At 42.2% G+C, this 22,882-nt stretch overlaps 2 protein-coding genes across 8 annotated transcripts in view; one reads left to right on the top strand and one right to left on the bottom strand.

The window, feature by feature from the left end:
- Positions 1–13,766, bottom strand: part of OXNAD1 (oxidoreductase NAD binding domain containing 1) — a 50,691-nt gene extending 36,925 nt beyond the window's left edge. For 2 of the 6 annotated variants that reach the window (XM_057737874.1, XM_057737875.1), the window contains exons 1-4: positions 13,442–13,760; positions 6,081–6,237; positions 4,094–4,211; positions 3,719–3,782 (exon numbers count right to left, since the gene is read on the bottom strand). In XM_057737874.1, coding sequence (XP_057593857.1) covers positions 3,719–3,782; positions 4,094–4,203 — 174 coding nt within the window. In that variant the 5' untranslated portion in view covers positions 4,204–4,211; positions 6,081–6,237; positions 13,442–13,760. Of the gene's footprint in view, positions 1–3,718; positions 3,783–4,093; positions 4,212–6,080; positions 6,738–13,441 lie in introns of those variants that run through there. The other 4 variants (XM_057737871.1, XM_057737873.1, XM_057737876.1 and 1 more) reach the window with 4 other exon arrangements.
- A 245-nt stretch (positions 13,767–14,011) lies between these two features.
- DPH3 (diphthamide biosynthesis 3) lies at positions 14,012–19,299 on the top strand. 2 transcript variants are annotated; one of them, XM_057740173.1, is made up of 3 exons: positions 14,012–14,221; positions 14,752–14,826; positions 16,551–19,299. In XM_057740173.1, exons 1-3 carry the CDS (start codon positions 14,114–14,116, stop codon positions 16,614–16,616), a joined length of 249 nt encoding a protein of 82 aa, XP_057596156.1. In that variant the 5' UTR covers positions 14,012–14,113; the 3' UTR covers positions 16,617–19,299. The 2 variants fall into 2 exon arrangements, with proteins under 2 accessions (XP_057596156.1, XP_057596157.1); XM_057740174.1 differs by lacking the exon at positions 14,752–14,826.
- Positions 19,300–22,882: the final 3,583 nt, after the last annotated feature.

Here is a 22,882-nt window from a genome sequence, read left to right as displayed (position 1 = left end):
ACAAAATATAAAGAGATTCACAGAAATAGGAAAAAAAATTATGGTTACCAAAGGGGAAAGGTAGGTAGGGGAGGGATAAATTAGGAGTTTGGCATTAACACAAGCACACTACTAAATATAAAATAGATAACTGGGACTTCCTAGGTGGCACAGTAGTTAAGAATCCACCTGCCAATGCAGGGGACACGGGTTAGATCCCTGCTCCAGGAAGATCCCACATGCCGTGAAGCAACTAAGCCTGTGTGCCACAACTATTGAGCCTGTGTGCTGCAACTACTGAAGCCCATGCGCCTAGAGCCTGTGCTCCAAACAACAGAAGCCACAGCAATGAGGAGCCTGTGCACCACAATGAAGAGTAGCCCCCTCTCGCAGCAACTACAGAAAATCCATGTGCAGCAACAAAGATCAAACACAGCCAATAAATAAATTAATTTATAAAAAAATAGATAACCAACAAGGACCTACTGTGTAGCACAGGAAACTATAATCATAGTTTGTAATAACCTATATGTAAACAGAATCTGAAAAGAAATATGTATGTTTGTGTGTATAACTGAATCACTGTGCTGTACACCTGAAACTAACACAATAATATAAATCAAATATACTTCAATACGTTTTAAAAAAAAGAAAAGAGGATTAGTGGTTTTCCCAACATCCGTGAGGTGCACAGAATCAGTTTCTTGTGACCAGAGTTCCACTAGAATCTGAGATGAGGAACCTTATCTATCGTTTTCAACACTGCAACCCCAGGACCTAGCTTAGTGTCTGGCATATTTTCCAATGAAAGCATAAGGATTAGTAATTTTAAATTTTCTTTCATTACCAACCTCTCCCACCAATTGATGAATAGAGCATGTCTTGCTCAGAGGGCCAGCCCTCTACAGAGGCCAAGCAGCGAGTGACTCCTGGGGTGAGATCTTAGTCTTGCTTGAACAATCCTTATTGCATTACAATATCTCTACTCTTATTTCCTTGACATTTCTAAGGTTACCCAGACTGCTTATTCTTGATCCTTAAGAAAAAAGGACTGGGGCAGGGAGGGTGGGGGGGACTTGAGGTGGGGGAGTCAAGGAAGGGAGGGAATACGGGGATATGTGTATAAAAACAGATGATTGAACCTGGTGTACCCCCAAAAAAATAAAAAAGAAAAAAAAAGAAAAAAAAAAAGAAAAAAGGAAAATGTGGGGACTTCCCTAGTGGCTCAGTGGTTAAGAATCTGCCTGCCAATGCAGGGGACACAGGTTCCATCCCTGATCTGGGAGGAGAATCCCACATGCCATGGAGCAACTACTACTGAACCTGCGCTCTAGAGCCCACGAGCCACAATTAGAGCCTGCGCACCATAAGGAAGAGTAGCCCCCCCCCCCCCGCTCACTGCAACTAGTGAAAGCCCATGCGCAGCAAAGACCCAATGCAGTCAATTAATTAATTAAAAAGAAAACAAAAAAGAAAAATGTGAACTTGAACATAATCAAATGTCATTCAGTTCAGGGCTCAGTTTCCTGCATCAGCAGAACTCCAGACAGCTTACAGTTATAGCCCCAAGTAAGAGGTATTAACATCACAATATGGTCATTCTGTAAATTCTCCAGAGGGAACCCTGGGCCTAGTAAGGAAAGGACACTTCTGGGTGGGTGAGTGCTCCATCCTGGGCCCACTCCAGGAGCAGCAGGGATCCTCTGGCCTAGGAATTAGAGACCCGGAGTGTCCCTCTGGCCCCAGGCTCTGCTGCCTCTGCTGTAACATACAGATGCCAGGCTAGCCATAGGCTGCCTCACAGGCTGGAACTGAAGGGCAAATGATGTGTGGGGAGTTCTGTGAGGTATGCCAGCCATACAAAGGGAAGGCAGGGTCCACAGAACAGAGGAGAAGGTGGTCCAGCCTGACCTGAGGTGCTGGTCGTTCCCACAAGTCCAAGTTGAGCGTCTGTTCCATGGCTAGGAGCTACCCTCTGGAGGGATGCAGGTGAGCCCCTGATGACCCTACAACACTGAGGTTGTGATCCAGACACCACCTGGCTTATCCAGCTCCCCCCAGCATCCCGCTCTCATTCTGTGTGGTGGAGGAGTGGAAATGAGAAACAGAAGAGAAGGAGAGGAGTTGCAACTGGAGAATCCCCCGCCTAGGTGATAACAAGGCTATAATTACCCTGTAATTCTCTGACTTCCGGGCATTAAATTAAAACTCTCAGCTGTTCAACCACACTACTGGAGTTTACATTAACTTTCTGTGCAGTTTTCTTAAACTTGGCTCAAAATAACCCCTCAAAAGTCTATACAGTTTCGTCCTGTAAAATTCTGAAATGCTACCCTAATTCAGGGATCGGCAAACTATGATCACCCTACAGGCCAAATCTGGGTGTTCTGGTAAATACCATCTTAGTGGAACACAGCCACGCTGACCTGCTCACATTGTCTAGGGCTATCTTCATGCTACAAAGGCAGAGTTTTGTAGTCATAACTAAGACAGTGTGGCCCTGAAAGCCTAAAATGCTCACTACCTGGCTCTTTATGGAAAGTCTGCCAAACCCAACTCTAATTCTACCTGCCTCAAAATACAACAGAAAAGAGTACAGTTCAAACCTATAAAATAAACTGCTTTTTCTTCAAAACTGTCACTTTTTAAAAAGAAATTCTAACAAATCTCACAAAGTCAGCATTTTTGTGTGTTGAACAAACAAAAAGAAGTATTTTCAGATTTATCATTAGTGGGAAAAGCATATTTTTCCACACATCCATAAATCTGTTACACTGAACTACTTTTACACACACACACCTCAAAAACACATTGGCCTAAAGCTGAATCCACAAACACACCACTCTCGGTCCCAAAGCAATTTTCTGAAAGTAGAATAAGCTTGGAAAGTGGGACCTAAATAGTACTCTTTTACATTAAAGTATATTCTATTATTAACACTAAAAATTAAAGCACTGCGACAATACAATTTCTGACCATGTTCAAATAGAAGTGTATAATCCTTCTTTATATGAAATATAGTTTTTTAACTGTTAGTTTAAATGCACTTACAAACCTAAGCTAAATATATGCAAATATGTGAAGAATCACTCAAAAGCAAAATCAAATATCCAATTTACGTTTTAAAAAAAATACGGGGTTACTCACAGAGGTAAAGGGTGAGGATCCGTTCCTTCCCAGCCCTCGACACCCCTTCGGGTTGGTGGGTTAGCCTTTCTATGGTCTGAACATGGAGGAAAATATCTGCACATGGGAAGGGTAACAAGAGCTCGGCCACCTTCCTCTCTCAGATGTTAGTGCTTTCTCCCTTTGATGAAATAAGAAGCTGTTCTAGAGTAGGGATAAGAACAAGGACTTTGAGACATGGTGCCAAAAAAAAAAAAAAAAAGAAAGAAAAGGCAAGCTATTCATAAAATGTAGGCTCTAAAAGAAGTTCTAGCCCTAATATATCATCTTAAACCTTATGCCTGCAAGGACAGTTCCCTCCACTGCGGCTACAGTCCCTTCATCAGAAACAAATCCATCCATTCCAAGTTTACAGGGAACAATTTGAGTATTTTGCTGTCATCTTTTCAAATCAGTTGTCATATGCCCTGTTCAGAAAAGTTCTGAAGAGAAAAATTACAAACCTGCCCTGTCTTCACAGAGATCAAGATCACGTAATGCCCTCTCTGTAAGCCAGTCCTAACTGCGTGCAAACTGCCAACAAGAAGAACCTGCCCTGGCCCAAGATACAAACCTCCCGGCGAACGACATCTGCGGTTCTCTCCAAGTGATCAGTTTTCCTTTGGGATTTCATTACGCTTCAATAGAAAGTAAAATCAGGTTATTAAGTATTATCCTCCTAAAAATTAATGACATTAGTAATTATCGTGACTATCTAATACCTGTCATACCTGTAGTTCAAAAGCAATATCATGACTATGTAGAATACAACATAACATCATGGATCCCAGAAAACAGCCCATGAAAATCTGCACATCTCACTAAAGCTTAACGACCCACTGACAGCATGCACACGTACATGAGATGTTACAATACACCTCCAACCATCATCAGCAGGTCAGGTCTCTTTGAAAATCAACCTCAAATGACACTGAAGGCGACAACTCACCTGCTTAGAGTAAGGCGGCGCAAAGTGCTGGGTGTTAACCTCCGCGAAGCAGCCTGAGCGCAGACGGCTCCCACAGAGCCTCGCAGCAACCCGGGAATCACGACAGCCATGGTGTTTCCTGGGAAAACAACAAACTGAAAGTTTAAATATTTTAAGAAAAAGCTGGGAAGTATCAGACTATCTTAGGGGCCAGTGAAGAAGAGTTTGGATTTTTGTTGCTGATGTTATGAGCTGATCTAACAGCAAAACAATTAAGGACCTAACATCCCCCTGACAAAATTCCTGCTACTATTTAGAGTTGATTCAACTGGTCTCCACCGTACACACGTATGTAATTATGGGTGCTGTCAAACATTCACGTTCTCTATTAGTTTCCAAACTCTGACCAAACTTATGGGACTAATCTTATGCTATTACAGAAGACAGTAGATTTTATAACTGCCTGATAATTACATTCTGCCCAAAGTGCACTACAGAAGGCTTAAATATTTTTGTTAGATCAAGAGAAAGGGGCAGACAAACTTTCAGAGATTCACAGCAATGAGAATAAACAAACTCTAACAACATGCAGTAACAAAGACCAATATCACAGACATCACAATAAACGAAAACAATGAAAGAAGCCAGACTCAGAAGAGCACCTGTTCTGTGAGTCCACTCAGAGCACAAAAACAGAAAAAATGTATCTATGAAGTTAGAAACTGAGTTAGCAGTCATCCCTGGCCGGGGGGGGGGGGGGGGGGGGGGGGGGGGGGGGGGGCAGTGAGAATGCTGTTTCTTAATCAGAATGCTGATTGCACGGGGATTTTCATTTTGAAGAAAATTCATCAAACCACAGAGGAGTTTGGGTGCAGTAAAAATACTTTGCATGGTACCATAATGATGGACACATGTCATTATACATTTGTCCAAATCCACAGAAGGTACAACACCAAGAGTGAGCCACAGTGTTAGACTTGGGATGACTAGGATGGGTCAGAGCAGGTTCATCAACTGTAACAAATGTACCACTCTGGGGGGTGGAGGGGGGGCGCGGGGAGTGGATGAAGGGGGAGGCGCTGCACGTGTGGGGGCAGGGAGTGTACTGGAAGTCTCTGTACTAGCCCTCAATTTTGCTGTGATCCTAAAACTGCTCAAAAAATAACAAGTCTTAAAATTTCAATCAGTCTTCTCAGGATGTATGTACTTCTGTTTGTATGTTATACTTCAATAACAAGTTTAAAAAAAAAACAAACCAGAAAGATTCTCCGACATTTCAAATTCTAAAAGCTACCGGTCTATCAGGAAAAGCACTGACTGGGAGTTAAAGGATACATTTTTTTGCTTCCTATCACTCTGTTTTCCTCTGCCAATTTTTAAATCTTTCTTTGCTTAAGATGGCCACTTTTAACATTTATATTGCCATATATATCTGTCCTTTCCTATCTTAGTTGGCTTGAGAATAAATGAAAATGTATGTGAACACTCTATTTCCTGAGCTCTATGGAAGGTACTATATAAATTAACTGTAACAAACAAGTGTTAGAAAAGTGAAGTATGCTACATTCCTACTCTACATTCACTAATTTACTCCTTCTTTTGACAAATATTTATTAAGAGCCCATCATGTGGCAGGCCCTGAGGATACAGACATGAACAAAACAAAGACCTTAGGGAGCTTACATTTTAGAAGACAGAGCCAGGAAATAAATAAAAGTAAGTAAATTAAGCGGTGACATCAGTCATATGTAATTTATTCAGTTATAACCAAACCACATCAAAAAGCCAGCACTTTGTAACAATCTTTAGACAAGATAAAAGATCTATGTGTTGCCACACAGCATCACTGTGGACAAACGTACAACTCGCTATTTTTCTCTTCAGTAAATGAAAGAAGTGTAAGGTCTCTTTCACCTCATGTAAGACTACTAAATGTAGTTTCTCTCCTTTGAATGTGCTAAACCAAAAATGGTACATCAATCATTGAAAAAAGGAAGGTGAAACTTACCTTAGAAGTCCAGGAGAGTTTAGGAGTCATTAAGTATATGGCTGGCTGGCTGACTGACATGCAATATTCCAGTCCTGGAATTACACTGAGACCTTTGGAATATACACCAGTTGGAACACAGACAGAGTTTCCATATACTGAAATTCTCACAAAGTTCCTGCAATGGCAGAGACAACATATAAGAACAATGTTTGGGAAACTGTTAAGAAGCACTGTCTCTTAGCAGCAAAAGGAAAGGCTTGTTGTAATCAGTGAGCATCACCTCACAGAAAGCCTACCCTCAGTGACCCCCCCTTCTGTCCATTCCTCCTCATGCCTCCACTCTTGCCTGATTGTTTCTCTCGTTGCTTCTCTCTTTCATCCTCCTTGGCCCATCTGTAACTCCTGCTGCTTAGGGTATCCACCCCATAAACGACCAGAACAATGGCTGGAATCATATAGTTACAGGTCACTTGGGGCCACCTTCCCTGATAAAATTTAACTGATGCATAGGTACATATGGACAGTTCTGCTCAATGTTTTGGACAACTATTGCTATAAAAAGTTGTCCTCATCTGAGACACATCTTTTAGTGATTATGCTGTTTGAATGGTCTACTGCTCAACTGAACTGGAAAACAAAGAAATGTTAATTTTTAAAAGCTGTTTTCTCTAAAATTCTAAAATCTTGTTCTTTAACAATAGTTAACCATGACTAAGAGCGCCACCTCCTGGTAAACAGAGTATTTTATCAAATTGTGTTCAGAGTGTCTTCCAAAGCAATAAGGTATTTAAAAAAAAAACCTACCCATATTTTTAAATATGTCCAATGGCTTTATATATTCAATGTAAGTATTACCTATAGAAAATTAACATATTAAGTAATTTTCAAAACCATACAAAAAGGAATAGTCCATCAGTGTTTGTATCCTCATGGGCCTTACCTCACCAAAGTTATTTTATTTCTGAAATAGAGAAAAGTATCATAAATGCTAAATAAAACATATATCCATTAAACAGTGAACTGCAAGCAACAGATAACATGATATTATACATAGAGAATCCTAAAGACATTACCAGAAAATTACTAGAACTCATCAATGAATCTGGTAAAGTTGCAGGATACAAAATTAATACACGGAAATCTGTTGCATTTCTACACACTAATAACAAAAGATCACAAAGAGAATTGAAGGAAACAATCCCATTTACCATCACAATAAAATTAAAAAATAAAATAAAATAAAATAAAATAAAATAAAATAAAATAAAATAAAATACCTAGGAATAAACCTACCTAAGGAGGTAAAAGACCTGTACTCAGAAAACTATAAGACACTGATGAAAGAAATCAAAGATGACACAAACAGATGGAAAGATATACCATGTTCTTGGATTGGAAGACAATATTGTCAAAATGACTATATTACCCCAGGCAATCTACAGATTCAACTCAATCCCTATCAAATTACCAATGGCATTTTTCACAGAACTAGAACAAAAAAACTGTAAATTGGTATGGAGTCCGGGAAGATCCCACATGCTGTGGAGCAACTAAGCCCGGGTGCCACAACTACTGAGCCTGCGCTCTGGAGCCCTCGAGCCACAACTATTGAGCCTGCATGCCACAACTACTGAAGTCTGCACACCTAGAGCCTGTGCTCTGCAACAAGAGAAACCACCTCGATGAGAAGCCCAAGCTCCACAATGAAGAGAAGCCTCCCCCCACAACTAGAGAAAGCCCGTGTGCAGCAACAAAGACCCAATGCAACCAATAAATAAATTAATTTAAAAAAAAATTGGTATGGAAACACAAAAGACCCTGAATAGCCAAAGCAATCTTGAGGGAAAAAAAAAAAAACGAGCTGGAGGAATCAGGCTCCCTGACTTCAGACTATACTACAAAGCTACAGTCATCAAAACAGTATGTTACTGGCACAAAACCAGAAATGTAGATCAATGGAATAGGATAGAAAGTCCAGAAATAAACCCATGCACCTATGGCCAATTCATCTACAATAAAGGACGCAAGAATATAGAATGGAGAAAATACAGTCCCGTCAATAAGCGGTGCTGGGAAAACTGGACAGCTACATGTAAAAAAGTGAAATTAGAACATTTTTTAACACCAGGCACAAAAATAAACTCAAAATGAATTAAAGACCTAAATGTAAAACCAGACTCCTAGAGGAAAACATAGGCAGAAAACTCGACATAAATTGCAGCAATATTTTTTGGGTACATCTTCTAGAGTAATGGAAATAAAAACAAAAATAAACAAATGGGACCTAATTAAACTTAAAAGCTTTTGCACAGCAAAGAAAATCATACACAAAATGAAAAGAAAACCCACAGAATAGGAGAAAATATTGGCAAACGATGCAAGTGACAGGAGAATAATCTCCAAAATATACAAAAACAGCTCATACAGCTCAATATCAAAAAATCAAACAACCCAATCAAAGAACAGACAGAAGATCTACATAGACATTTCTCCAAAGAAGACATACAGATGGCCAAAGACACATGAAAAGATGCTCAACATTGTTAATTATCAGAGAAATGCAGATCAAAACTAAAAGGAGGTATCACCTCACACCATTCAGAATGGCCATTATCAAAAAGTCTACAAATAATAAATGCTGGAGAGGGTGTGGAGAAAAAGGAACCCTCCTACACTGTTGGTGGGAATGTAAATTGGTGCAGCCTCTATGGAGGACAGTATGGAGGTTCCTTAAAAAACTAAAAATAGAGCTACCATATGATCCTGCAATCCCACTCCTGGGCATATATCTGAAGAAAACCATAATTCAAAAAGATACATGCATCCCTATGGTCACAGTAGCACTATTTACAACAGCCAAGACATGGGAGCAACCTAAATGTCCATCAACAGATAAATTGGATAAAGATGTGATATGCACATACGATGGAATATTACTCAGCCATAAAAAGAACAAAATAATGCCATTTGCAGCAACATGGGTGGATCTAGAGATTATCATACCAAGTGAAATCAAAGACAGATAACCAAATGATATCACTTATATATGGAATCTAAAAGATGACACAAATGAACTTATTTACAAAACAGAAACAGACTCACAGACATAGAAAACAACTTTCAGTTACCAAAGGGAAAACGAGGGGAGGAATATATGTTTGGGATTAACATATACACACTACTGGGATTTCCCTGGTGCACAGTGGTTAAGAATCCACCTGCCAATGCAGAGGACACGGGTTCAATCCCTGGTCCAGGAAGATCCCACATGCCTCAGAGCAACTAAGCCTGTGCATCACAACTACTGAGCCTTTGTTTTACAGCCTGTGAGCTACAACTACTGAGCCCACACGCAGCAACTACTGAAGCCTGCATGCCTAGAGCCTGTGCTCTGCAGCAAGAGAAGCCACTGCAATGAGAAGCCCATGCACCACAATCAAGTACAGCCCCCACTCACCACAACTAGAGAAAACCCATGCACAGCAACTAAGACCCAATGCAGCCAATAAATAAATAAATAAATATATTTTAAAAAACCCAAACCATATATACACTACTGCATATGAAACAGATAACCAACAAGGATCTACTGTATAGCACAGGGAACTATACTCAATATTTTGTAATAACCTATAAGGGAAGAGAATCTGAAGAAGACTATATATACATATATATGTATACACATATATACAAATACCTGTAATATGTGTGTGTGTGTGTGTGTGTGTGTGTGTGTGTATATGTGTATATACATACATATCTATATATATGTTTGTATAACTGAATCCCAGTGCTGTACAACTGAAACTAAACAATACTGCAAATCAACTATACTTCAATTTGAAAAAAAAATTTTTAAATATTCATTTCTTTATTTGGCTGCGCCAGGCCTTAGTTGTGGCACATGGGATCTTCGTTGCTGTGTGCGGGATCTTCATTGTTGCATGCAGGATCTTTAGTTGCGACATGTGGGGTCTTTTAGTTGCAGCATGCGGGCTCTTAGTTGCAACATGCAGGATCTAGTTCCCTGACCAGGGATTCAACCCAGGCCCCCTGCATTGGGAGCACAGTCTTAACCACTGGCCCACCAGGGAAGTCCCTCAATAAAAAAATTTTTAAAAAAACAATGCCACATTCAAAAGATAAAAAAAAAAGTACAGAAAAAAAAGAAATACCCATATTTTGAAATATGTCCAGTGGTTTTATATATTCAATGTAAGTATTAATTAGCTATGGAAAATTAACATAAGTAATTTTCAAAACCATACAAAAAAGAAAATTCCGTCAATATTTGTATCCTCATGGGCCTTACCTCACCAAAAATTATTTTATTTTTGAAATAGAAGGATCATAAATGCTAAGTAAAACATATATCTATTTAAGCAGTGAACTGCAAGCAACAAATCAAATTTCAGATTTAAAATGAACAATGCTAGTTTCTGTTCAATAAATACATTCAAATTCTTTAACAATTACTGGGGCACCAGGCACTATTTTAGGCTCTGGAGACACAATAAAGAAGCAGACACAAGGCCTTTGCCATCATGACGCTTTTATCACAATGTCCACAACAGATAATAATAAACAGATAATTAACAAGACAGATTACAATGAGTGTGACAAAGGAAAGAAAAGTGACAGGGTAGGTGCGGTATTATCAGGAAAGGTCTCTCTCAAGAGGCATTTGAGCTGAGACTAGAGTGATGAGGAAGATGCAGCCAAGCAGAAGTTACGTGCAGAGCACTGGAGCAGAGGCCCCATCACAGAAACAGGCTGGTATGTTAGAGGAAGCATGGCCAGTGCGACTGGAGAGCAGTGAGCTAGGGACAATGACAGGAGGTGAGGTCCCGCAGGGAGACATGCGCTGGGTCACAGCAGGCCGCGGGAAGGGTGTGGACTTTCTTCTAAGGGTGATGGGAAGCAACTGAAGGGTTTGAATAAACCAGGGGAGGGACATGATCTAATTTACATTAAAGGACTACTCAGGCTCCCCTGTAAAGAACAGATCACAGAGGGGCAAGAGTTGAAGCAGGAAGTTTCGTTAGAAGGTGCCAGGCTAAGCTTAGCTGGGATAAAACTGAGACAGAAGTAGAAGAACATGGAATAGATTTTGGAATTAGAGCCATTATCACTTGCTGATACACTAGATGAGGTGTGAGCAAGCAGTGAGAGAAAGAAAAACCAAGAATGCCTCGAACAGCGTGAAATCACTGAAATAAACTCGCAGAGCTAGCACGGCACCTGCTGAGTTAGAACCCTAGGTGCCAGTGAAGAAGCACAGGGGCTCCCGGCACTGGGTGAGGGGACTCGAGTGGAATAGAACTTATTACAGAGCACTCAACTCAGAACCAGCGGGACTAGGCTCAGATCGGACTCCTTTCTGCTTTCTGACCTCGGGCCAGTCACCTTTTCCCATTTACAAATGGGAATGCCAACACCACCTCACTGGATTGCTGAAAGGAATAAATGTCTGAGGAAATACCTGGCAAGCAGGCGTGACTAAAAATCAACCCAAACACGTTCTCCCTGTCAAACAGTCTAGGAAGGCAGCGGGTTGATATTGCCAACAAACAACTCCCCAGCCTGATCTACGAGAGCACCCATAAAAAACAGCTGCTGACACAGCACTGTAAAGCAGCTGTACTCCAATAAAAAATAATTTAAAAAAAACCCAGCTGCTATGACCTAAGTATGACCTAGTTCTAAATTCAATCTCATGCTAACAATTTTGGTCACTGATATTTTCCATATCAGCAGTGCTACAATTTAAAAAATATATATTTTTAAACCATAAATTTGTGATCTCAAATGACTGTATAGCAACTAGTAATCCTGCTTTTGTCACGCTCTCAGAGACCAAAGATGTCTCACTGTATTACAAAATGTGTCTATTCCCTTTTAGGAATAAATGTAAAGTTCAGTAGTCTTGATGTTTTATTCAGAAATGCTGGGTGGTGTAAAATAATGCACAGGTTTAGTTACGGTTTTACTTTCCTCAGCACACGACGAACTCAAACTGGCAGAACCTACAGGGAACCACCTCTGGCCAGACAAGGGACATGGCAACAGACGGCAGAATGAAAGCACCCATCTGTCCATTCAAAAATGGCTCACCTTTATTTTGTGTACTTATGCTCAGAAGCACTGAAGAACTAAAGAAGGTTCCCAATCTCAAAATGATCCCCGGGACTGCAGAATAGACACTGGAGACACTGGAGACTCTCCTCTGTCCTCCTCTCTCCAAGAGGCTACCCGGGAAGTATCTGTGTCCACAAAGATTCAGGGAGTGACCTCTGAGCTATGTGCACTCTCTCCTTTGCTCAGAGCAGAACCATCTCAGTTAACCCTCAACAAGTTTAACAAATGTTTAACAAATGTTTCCTAACTCCTGGGTAGTTCTCCAATTAGGCAAAATAGAATGCTGGTGAAGCCTCTGAAATAATCTTCTACACATCCCTTTAACATAACTTTCAAATCTTCTCCCAAAGATTCCTTTGCCTTTAGGTTTTCAAGCCTTAAGAGGGATAAATCAGGTGGAACTTCAGCGTGCATGAAATTGGTAACTTCATGCAAACACCTTAGTGTGTGTGAATAAGCATAGGATGTGTGCATGTGTATATATCATGCATGTGTATTATATAAATATAAACTAAATATGGTATATGTGATTGCTGAACCAAGTAAAACTCATAATTTCCATGCAAAAGTAGAATGTTGGATCTGAAAGGAATCTTGTAAATCATCTCTAATCCAACCCTTTTTTAGTCAGGAGGAAATAAGGCCAAAGAATGTGTATGTCCAGCTCCCACAGCTAAGTTCGCAACAGTCATCTTCAGAGCCCAGATCTCCTTCTCAGTAGTGCTTTTCTCACTGCATTCCTTCTCCACCGAGATCTGAATAAATGCCTAGTAATGGAGCAATACCCCCATGAAACCCTGTCTTACCAAAACAGGCACTAGTGCCGCTTTCAAGACAAATCACCTTTTATTTGCATTTCGCTTTAAGATATATAGAGGCCTCAAGGTAATAACTCTGCATTTCTCTTACAAAGAAGAAACTGTGGTTCATACGAGTTAAGTAATTTGTTCCTACGCCTGGGGGCAGACAAGCTCATTTCCTAGGTGTGTGATTTTTGGTCAAGATACCTGACTCTCCGCAATCTCAGTTTAAAGATTAATAATATGGAATACGATCTAAACTCCCAGGATTGATGGAAGAATTATACTTAGCGCAGCACCTGACGGTAGTTAATAACATTACATGCTTGGGAAACGTAGGACTAGAGCTCAACATGCGTAACAGATCTTGCTCGGTCCTTTGGACAACACAATTCAGGGCATCTGAAGAGAAGCCGGGGTGAGGAAGAGGCGGGGACGTACCTGAACAGCGGAGTGCAGCTACACGTCGCGCGCAGCTCAAGGTCACTCGGTGAATCAATGTTCCAAAAGAGCGCTCCGTCCGACCCTGGGGAGGCAGGGAGGCACGTCCAAGAGGCTGAGCGGTTCCCGCCGCCGCCTCAGACCCAGCCAAGCGCGCCCGCTTTCCTGCCGCGGCCGCGAGGGGTCAGGTTGACGCTACCTAAGCCGGCCGCCGCCTCTGCGGGGTCTGTTTAAGGCCTCTCTAAGGTCTGCGGACATGAGGCAGGGAACCCACCGCCGCCGCCGCCCAGGACACCCAGCTCGCCGAGCGGGGACAAGCTCCGCCCCCCGCGTCGGAGCGTTTCCGGCGTCCCGCACGTGTCGCAGCCGCCGCGCCAGCGAGCCCCACATTTCATTGGTCGCTGCTGTCCGATGGGCGGGGCGGGACGCAACCTCAGGGAGCAGTGAGCGTTTCCGCCCCACCCCGGCTCAAGCCATCTCCATGGTGACCGCTACCCGGTCACCCATTTGGCCTCAAACCCGGAACTGCGTCATCGTCTCTGAGCCGGAAGCGGTCATTCCTGCGCCGGTGCACGGCGAAGAAACCTGGCTGGGCCGGCGCTTTCGTAGTTGGCCCGGCCCCGGCCTGGGTCGGACGGCGGAGGTGACAGAGCTCTGCTGGCCCCAGTGACGATGGCGGTGTTTCACGACGAGGTGGAGATCGAGGACTTCCAATATGACGAGGACTCGGAGACGTACTTCTACCCCTGCCCGTGTGGGGATAACTTCTGCATCACCAAGGTAACCGCAGCCTCCCCGTCGCTCCTGGGAGCAGGCGCGCTTTCGCTCTGTCGAGTTCCAGCCGCCGATCCACGCGGCTCAAAGTTATCCACGCCCTCTTTAAATCCTTTTTTGAATTCCCTCAAAGGTGATGCTCTGCGCTGTCAGCGGGCACTTGGTTCTGGCCTTTAGTCGGGCCGGAGGGCGGAGGGGAGGGTGTGGTTGGCGAGGAGCATCCGTCGTCTTGCCATCCTCCCCAGCTTAACTTTCCTCTTTCTGGGATACTCTTGTGGAGGAAGGGATGTGTTTTTGTCTTCCCGAGGGTTTTGAGGCGACTGAACCATGACTCATCCTCCTGGGTGTTTACCTCAGGTGACGCTTCCAGGGAAGAGTGGGGCTGGCATTTCTCTTGGAAGGTGCTTTTGGTCCCCACAGGCCTTCTGGGGGAGGCCAGCCTCAGAAAAGCTCGCCCACAGAGGTGGGAGGGTTTGGGAGGAGGAGATCGCCAAGGGAAGACTGTGCTGACCATGCGGTGTTTGATTTTGTTATAGGAAGATTTGGAGAATGGGGAAGACGTGGCAACGTGTCCTAGCTGCTCTCTTATTATAAAAGTGATTTATGACAAAGTAAGGAGTCAAATTTTCAAAGGTGGGGGGAGGGTTGCAAGGACCTAGAGCAGTCTGCCTGCTATGTATAGGTGCAAAATGTTTTCTAATCCTTTGTTAGGTAAATGCTGTGTTTTAAAAAAACAAATTTTAAAAACGATTAATAAGCAATTGTATCGTAAGTTAAAATTTTAAAAGCTCAAGTTAATTCTTTTAACTTTGAAGAAGGCAATAAAACTGCTCTGTATCTAGTGAATATTGTAATTACTTATTAAACAGAGGAAAATAATTATAGAGTATTTAATTGACAGTTTTTATTCCTTTATTTAATAAATAATTAAAATTGTTCAGAGCTCTTGGACTTACTTTGAAGGAACATCTGTATAGTATCTCTTACCTGGCTTATACATCAAACACTGTATTATCTTGTTTGAGATGTAAGTCACAGCTGCAATTTTACAGTTTTCATCTTAGTCTTTAGTTGTCCTATTGTTTTCACCCAAGGATATTGACAATAGAAGGCAAAATACATGTTACTACTGCCCACCCCCACCCCAACTTTTGTTCAGTACTTTGAATGGAGTCTTAAGAAGCTTAACGTTGTTTTCCCTGGGTTTTGTTTTTTGTTTTTGTTGTTGTTTTTGAGATATAATTGTCACATAACAGAGGTTAACATTCTCAAGGATGAACTCTAAAATGAGTATAGGCAAGGTGGGAACAAGGCACTTAGCCTCATGACAGAAGCAGGCTATAATTTAGGCTACACTTTAGAGGTTTACTGATTTATTCTTGCATGTAAATGTGTTCTGGAATGAGAACAGGCTACGGGTGAGCAGGAGTGCTGCTGTGAGAAGAGACTGCAATTTTAAATCAGGTGATCAGGCCCTGTAGGCTGTTTAGTAGCATCCCTGGCCTCTACCCATTAGATGCCAGTAGCACCTGCCAGTGTGTCAACCCACAAAGTCTCCACACATTCCCAAATGTCCCCAGAGACAAAAGCAACACCTCCTTCCCACTACCCCTTGAGAACCTTGTGTTAGAGCAAGGAGGCGCAGGGTCATGTTAGAGAATATGGAACATTGTGCTGATGGTGGACCATAAATTCCAAAGAACACAGTGGGAGGGTTCCAGTTGCTGGGCAGGGGTCAGAGATGGGTAGGGACAGAACACAGGCTGATCCTTATGGGGAGCAGACTGCAGGAAATGAGGGGTAACTTGAGAGGCAGAGGTGGCCTGGGGTGGCTGGCATAAGCCAGGCTAAATCATCAGAGACTGAACTTCGTTTACAAAGTAGCAAACTCACAGATTATCTATGTTGGAAAGCATAAAGAGCTATTCTCTTTAGCTGGAAGAAGTAAGTACTTTGAAGAGGATGAGTATTTGAGTGACCAAATGTTGAAGTGGAGAAGTAGTAGTGCAAGTAGTAAGTAATACAGAAACTTAGAAGGTGTAATGTGTGTTTTTTAAATGTGATTTGTAAGAAGCAGGTGCTCTGTAGTGAAGAGGGACATGTTTGTTTATAAGATAAGGTGCATTAAATACGAAATCAGGACTAAAAACTGATACACTTTTAAGATTGTGATTCTGGTGCTGACATTGACTCATTGAACAAGGATGACGTGATAGAGCAAAGGAAAACCTTACATTAACAGAGCTGGATTGATTCTGTAACGAAATGAGTTTACCATCGATGCATCTGTGACACAGATACTCAGTGATTAATATAACTTCTTGTTCTGTCTTAGGATCAGTTTACATGTGGAGAGACAGTCCCAGCCCCTTCCACCAGCAAAGAACTAGTTAAATGCTGAAGAAGACTTTAGGACTCCAGAGCCTGAACTTTAGCGAATGAGCCAAGCTGGAAAAATCAAATAGGAAGTCACTTCATGGGGACAATCATTTTGAATTTTGCTGTTCCACAGAGTGTGGATTCTTTCCATCGGCTGCCAGGTTCATCTCCAGTTGAAGAAGCAAGTCCACCACATGACATACCTGGATTTTGTGCCTAGAACTTTGAATTGAAAGTGCTCTTAATTTTCCATCTGAACTTAAAAGAAGATAATTTCAAACCAGTGCTTTTTTTCCCTCAGTTTTGTTATTTTTATATTTTAGCACCTAATTACTTCATTATCTGACAACAGCATCGTCTACCTCAAAGTCATTAGAATTCTTTAATGTAAAAAGAGATTTTATTTTTTAGTTGGTTATTAAGATTATTAAAATCAGCCCTTTCTTTGTAGTTTGACATCAGCTCTGCTGTTCTCAACTGAAGGAAATCAGTTGCCTTCAGTCATTTGGGACTGCACCTTCAGTTGGCCAGGCCAGTCTTCAAGATCTGGCCATGAGTCAAATGTCTGTGTTCTGTTAAGCATGTCATTTCCATTATACTTCACACACCTGGGTTCTGGTCATGGTGTTAAAGAGGAAGTATACTGAGCTCACAATTTTTCCAGAGTCAAAAGTTAGTGAGTTAAGAAGAAAAGTCAAAAAGTGAAATGGTCAAAGAATATGGAATTTCTTTATCAATATTCTGCATGTTTCTTGAAAATCAGGACAAGATACAAAGAAAAACAGCCAAAGGAAGTGAAATTGGTAACAGAATGAGAGAAGAAAAATATATCTACTTTTAGTAAATTAAATGCTTGAGTGGTTTTGCATGATCAGAGCAAGTAACATTTCTGTATCTGGGTTCTTTTTGTGTATTTGTTTTTAGGTAAGGCTAACCCCATCTAGAATTTTCACTCTAGATAGCGGTTAATGTCAAGTCTTCATGGCTGGCAGCGCTGCTTTCAGCATTACCACAATTGAGCCACTAGTCCTAAAAGGTAAAGCTTCAACAGCAACCCTTGTATTTGCGGAGGATGAACTTGAAAATGAGATGCATGTTCTAATGAAATATGCCCCAAGGGCACATGTAATAAGCCTCTGTAAGCTGCAGCCACACCAGACATTCACTCTTACCCTGGAGAAAAAGAAACATAAAGATAAGCTATCGGTCTTCCTTTGCTACAGCTCTGAGAATAGCAAGAAATCAAATCACTTGCATAGAAATTCCAAAATTCCCTTTATATACACACACCTTTGCTGTGTGTACCTAGAGTTAAACTCAACGACGTCTGGCAGGTTGTTCTGGGAATGGCTTCTGAAATTAGAAAAATAGCTTGCCAGAATGTGAGCATTATATTACTAACTGATAAATGTGCTGTGCACACTCATTGGGGGGCTAAAATTTAAAGAGTTCAGTGGCCTTTTTCCCCTGCTAGCAGCATGGCTATGTGAAGCCATTAGGCTGAGACATAAACCACCAAAAATTGTATGCCAGAACTACTTGGTACATTGTATGAAGCATACGGCATGTTCTTGATGTGATGAGAAATCACATTGCTACTTAGGACACTGATACCCCAGAAGTAAGCCACAGTTGCTTTGGAACCAGTGACCACTCAGGTGAACAGAAGAGGGTGTGTGCTGACAGGTGGGGATGAACTGCAAAGAGAAACGAACTGTCCCACACTCAGATCTGATGGTTTTGTAGATACCCATAGCTGATGATGAATTTCAAACAAAAACAGACATCCTTGATAGCACTTGTGCTGTGAGCATAGAAGAGCAGAAAGAAAAGTTGCCCTAGTCCAAACGTCCCAGGAGAAAAGCCTAGCCATCAGTGATTATCTATGATAACAGGAATGATTTCATTTCCAAAGCAGCTAAGTCACTAAATCTGTCAACCACAAAAGAACACATCAGGATTTAATCCTATGTTAAGCAGAGAGTAAAACTAGGGTCTTGCAGATATGACTCGAGTTCTGTGTGGTGTGTGTGCCTCGTTCAGCCTCATAGACATTTCGGAGCCCCTCTGAGGACTGACTTGTAATCCAGGCTCTGTCTCTTGCTGGCTTTGTAATCTTTGGCAAGTCCAGTAGATTCCTCACCTGCACAATTAGGAGACTAGATCAGGGGGTTTGTAAACTCAGTACTATAATTTCGGACTTTGTAGTTTGCAGGAGCTGGAATGATAATTGAAACCTTTCCAAATGAAGCATGATGTAAAGATGAATTACAGAGAAAGACACTCCACTCTTCAGTAACTCCATGTTAAAGGATTCTGCATATGCTTTGATGTACACTTTCAGAAACCTTTTTCTTGGGAAAGCACCCATCATTTTTGATAACTATACATATTAATTTATTACCAGGATAAATTGTATTGGCATGCTGAGTAAAGCCAGATTATTCACATCCATTCGTTTTCATGTAGTTTTTCTTCCCCTAAATACCAGCGTTATGTGTTAAAAGGTTATAATGTGATTTTATGTGAGGTGGAAATCTGTAACCTGCTTTGGGACTTTGTAAGTAGGTTTCTGGTATGTACAGTACAGTTTTTGAATAGGATGGAAATTGTCACTTTCTAAGGCTTGGCCACATGGGTTTTGGTTCTGGATTTTTATTGTTATTTGGAAAAAAATAGCTTTGAATTAAATGGCAGAGAGTGTTGACATTCTTAGGTGAGTAATTGAGTTTATTGCTGGGAAGGAAGGTTGATATTCTATTTAAGACTGATGATCAATTCTTAGAGTGGTTTGAGAGCCTAGCTCTGGTCAGGACAGTTTGAATCTCAGTTCCTGCACTGTGATCTTGGACAGGTTTCCTAATTTTTGTGTGTCTCTGTGTCCTGGTCTGTGAAATATAGACCATAATAGTACCTTTTTCCTAGGGTGGCTCTGTGGATTCATTCAATCAGCACGGGTCCGTGGAGTGCTTGCCACATGCTGGGCACAAAGTGAGGAAGACAGGTTTCTGCCACCGTGGAGCTGGCTTGCAACTAGAAGCGAGGAAATAAGAGAACAGGCCCTGTTTAGGGCCCAGGAGGAAACAAACCACGTGCCTTTCTAAAGGGTAAATGGAAGGCATCTCAGGTCTGGCACCTTTGCTGAGACCTGAAGAATAAGGATGAAACCGCCTTGTGAAAATGCTTAAATTAGCTAATGACTAAAACATTTAGCACAATGCCTGTTGTATATGCAAAAACAAACATTACCTATTCTAATAGCAAAAGGAATTCATTGCTTTGAGTATTGACAACATTATTAAAATAAATATGAAAAGTGCAAAGTATTGGACACCCTTCCTCCACCTTACTGAATCTCTGGACATGGGTTTTGACAAACTCCAGGTGGTTCTGACGCAGCTAAAGTTTGAACGACTGGTTGAGCATGTTATTCAAACTCGGCAGCATACTGGAACCACCTGAGGAGCTCTTAAACCCGTGCTGAGACAGGCTGATTTACTTGGTTTGGGTGCAGCTTGAACATCTGGATTTGTAGAGTCTCCCTGGTGATTCTAACGTGCAGTCCAAGCTGAGAACCACTGGACTCAGCTGGAGAAGAAGATTCATAATGACAAAGTAAGAAGGATCCAGTTGTTTCAGTGGTCACACCTTGTTTGCACATGGAACAGGAGTGTGAGATCAGTCAGCCACTCGCTTTGTGTCCAGACATACAGTCAGCCTTCACAAGTGACCGAAGAGCCCAAGCTGGGCTAAGGACCCCAGGGGGAGAGCCCCAATCTGGGTAGCCCCCTGGCGGTGCCCCCTGCTTAAGCAGACAATCGCATTTCCCCCGCACACACCCTGGCAGCTAATTACACACTGTACAGAAGTGACAGCTTCCACAGGTGTAAGTAATTGGGATTGCTTTCACTCCATTCCCTACTTCCCACAAAACAAATTGCTTGTGATTACATACTCGACTGGGAAACCATTTTACAAATTGTCCCTTTTTAAGTGTTTAAAACAAAGGACACGTGAAAAAGAAATCACAGTTAAAAATACTATCCCCTAGCTCACAAAATGCTTAAAATGGGGGAGGGATATCCGAGGAAGGCCGTCCCCTTGGTCCTGGCGAATGAGGGGTATTTGATGAGGGAATGGTCCCCGTATGAAGTGATTCCCAAATAGAGGTGAATGTCTAGTCAGGGGTAGGGCATCCCAGTAAGTGGCACACAGCCCAGGCGCTGCTTCAGGGGGTCAACACTTGGGACTGAGACCCAAAGCAGGACCCAGTCACTAGGCAAAGATTTGGGACCAGACTTTATTTTTAGAGAGGAACCGAGTTCTTGGGTAGAGCCAAAGTTTGTACGTTTGGGCAGAGACTAACGCCAAGACTGAGGGTGCAGAAGACGGGGAAAGAAACTCTTAATGGGCACCACCTGTGTTCCAGGCTCTTCCCATGAGGGCAGGACAGGGCACCCAGGGTCACCCCACAGGGCATCGGGTCCCAGTCTGCAATCCTAAGTGGCAGAACTTGGACTATTCCTGTAGCCAGCAGGTATCTCTGAACTGCCAATTGAGGACGATGAAAGAGTGAACCAGCATGGATGGGGGCTTTGGACCCTTTAATGAGACAAGTGAAATAACACATGTAAAGCAGTGAGCACAAGGTTTGCACGTAGTAAGGGCTCAATAAACAATAGTTTAATCGTACATATTTCTTACTCTATCAGAAATGACCCAAGACTATGGTCTGAGGAACTTGCTAAGTTTAAAGGTTAAGACCACAAGGAACTCAGCCGTGACGTGTCAGGGCTTGACCCAGAGAAGCAGAAGAGCCATGAGCGGTAGAGAACGAGGGATTTGTTTGAGGGTTAGGATTTACGTGGCTATGGGAGCAAGAAGGAGGCATCAAGACTGTTATCTCTGCACCCAAGTTTGAGACTAAAGTGGTTACGGGTCAGCCAGACTCGTAGTTGAAGGGAAAAAGCTTGGTGTGAACAAGAGAAAATACAAACTGGAGCTACATTTGTTTCTCCCCACTGCAGAGCAAGGCAAGCTGGTAGATCAGCGACAGCATATGTGAGCGCCCACCGACCTGGTGCCCTGCTCTAACCTTCCAAGCATAAAAGTATGTCTACTGCTTTCCTTCTCGCTTCCAATTTTTTTTCTTCTTTTCTTTTCTTTTGGCCAGGCGGCTTGCGGGATCTTAGTTCCCCAACCAGGGATTGAACCCGAGCCCTGGCAGCAAAAGCACGAAGTCCTAATCACGGGACTGCCAGGAAATTCCCTCATTTGCAAATCTTGCACAAAATGTCTCTGGTGGTCAGTGCTCACCCAGGACCCTACAGAGAAGGGAATTCTGCAAAATGTAGTCCTGTTGGCCCAGTTTAGCCGATTGTCACCATATTCAATGCTGGGGAAGCTGAGGCAAGAGTGGGACACTCTGTTGTTAAACAGGAAAGTGATAACGGCATGACGTCACTTAGCTCACTCTGCGTTGTAGATTTCATTATCCCCGTCTCGACTGAACAATAGAACAGGTCAGCCTCTCTTGCAGGCCAGACATCAGACAACAGTCCCATGAGATTAATATTTGCTACACTTGCCTTGTGAGATGAGCAAAGCTTTGGCTGCGTTTTCTGTATTCAAATTTAGAATAACATCACTTTAATAATGGGTGAATATTTCCAAAGTCTGCTCTATATATCCACACGTAGGTATTTATTAGCTCTAATTATAGAGAGAAATGGGACATATGTTCATACAATGTCGTTAAAAGTGAGATGTAATACGCCAGGGAAACAATGATGTGTCTGTTTCCTGGCTGCTGGAATTTGGGGATGATTCATTTTGAGTGTTTTTATGGCAATGAATTCCCTGATGCATTTCAGGGGTGCCTGACAACTTGTTATTCAGACCGTTTCAAATCAGGTAAGAAGCTCACCCTTCAAGTCTGATATGATCTGCATGGCCAGACCTGAAACCTTGAACTTTGGACCTGGGACAGAATCTGCCAGATATAGTTTATATATTCCTGGCAAAACATGGCCTCCTCATGACTTGTCCATCTGGCTTGGCTAAGCACTCGTCACACCATGCTGAGGTCAAGGGAAAAAAATTCATGAAGTTAGACATAAGAAAGGACTTTCTGCTTGTAAAAGCGTTAAGATTATTAGCATTACCCACCAGATGGATAAATGGTGTTATTCAACCAACAAAGATGCTGCAAGCGTATTTTTTTTTATGAGCTGGGCCTAACCTCTGTGCAAAGGGGGGATTTTTTCAAAAATAGAATTACGTTACAGA

Source organism: Hippopotamus amphibius, chromosome 6 (assembly GCF_030028045.1).
Source record: "Hippopotamus amphibius kiboko isolate mHipAmp2 chromosome 6, mHipAmp2.hap2, whole genome shotgun sequence".
Classification (NCBI taxonomy): Eukaryota; Metazoa; Chordata; class Mammalia; order Artiodactyla; family Hippopotamidae; genus Hippopotamus; species Hippopotamus amphibius.
Note: the sequence above shows the minus strand (reverse complement) of the source record. Positions and strands in the feature narration are given on the sequence as shown.

Coding starts and splice junctions, on each gene's coding strand:
- DPH3 (XM_057740173.1), top strand. CDS start 14,114: ATGGCGGTGTTTCACGACGAGGTGGAGATCGAGGACTTCCAATATGAC. Junction 14,222..14,751: donor ATAACTTCTGCATCACCAAG/GTAACCGCAGCC, acceptor ATTTTGTTATAG/GAAGATTTGGAGAATGGGGA. Junction 14,827..16,550: donor TAAAAGTGATTTATGACAAA/GTAAGGAGTCAA, acceptor GTTCTGTCTTAG/GATCAGTTTACATGTGGAGA.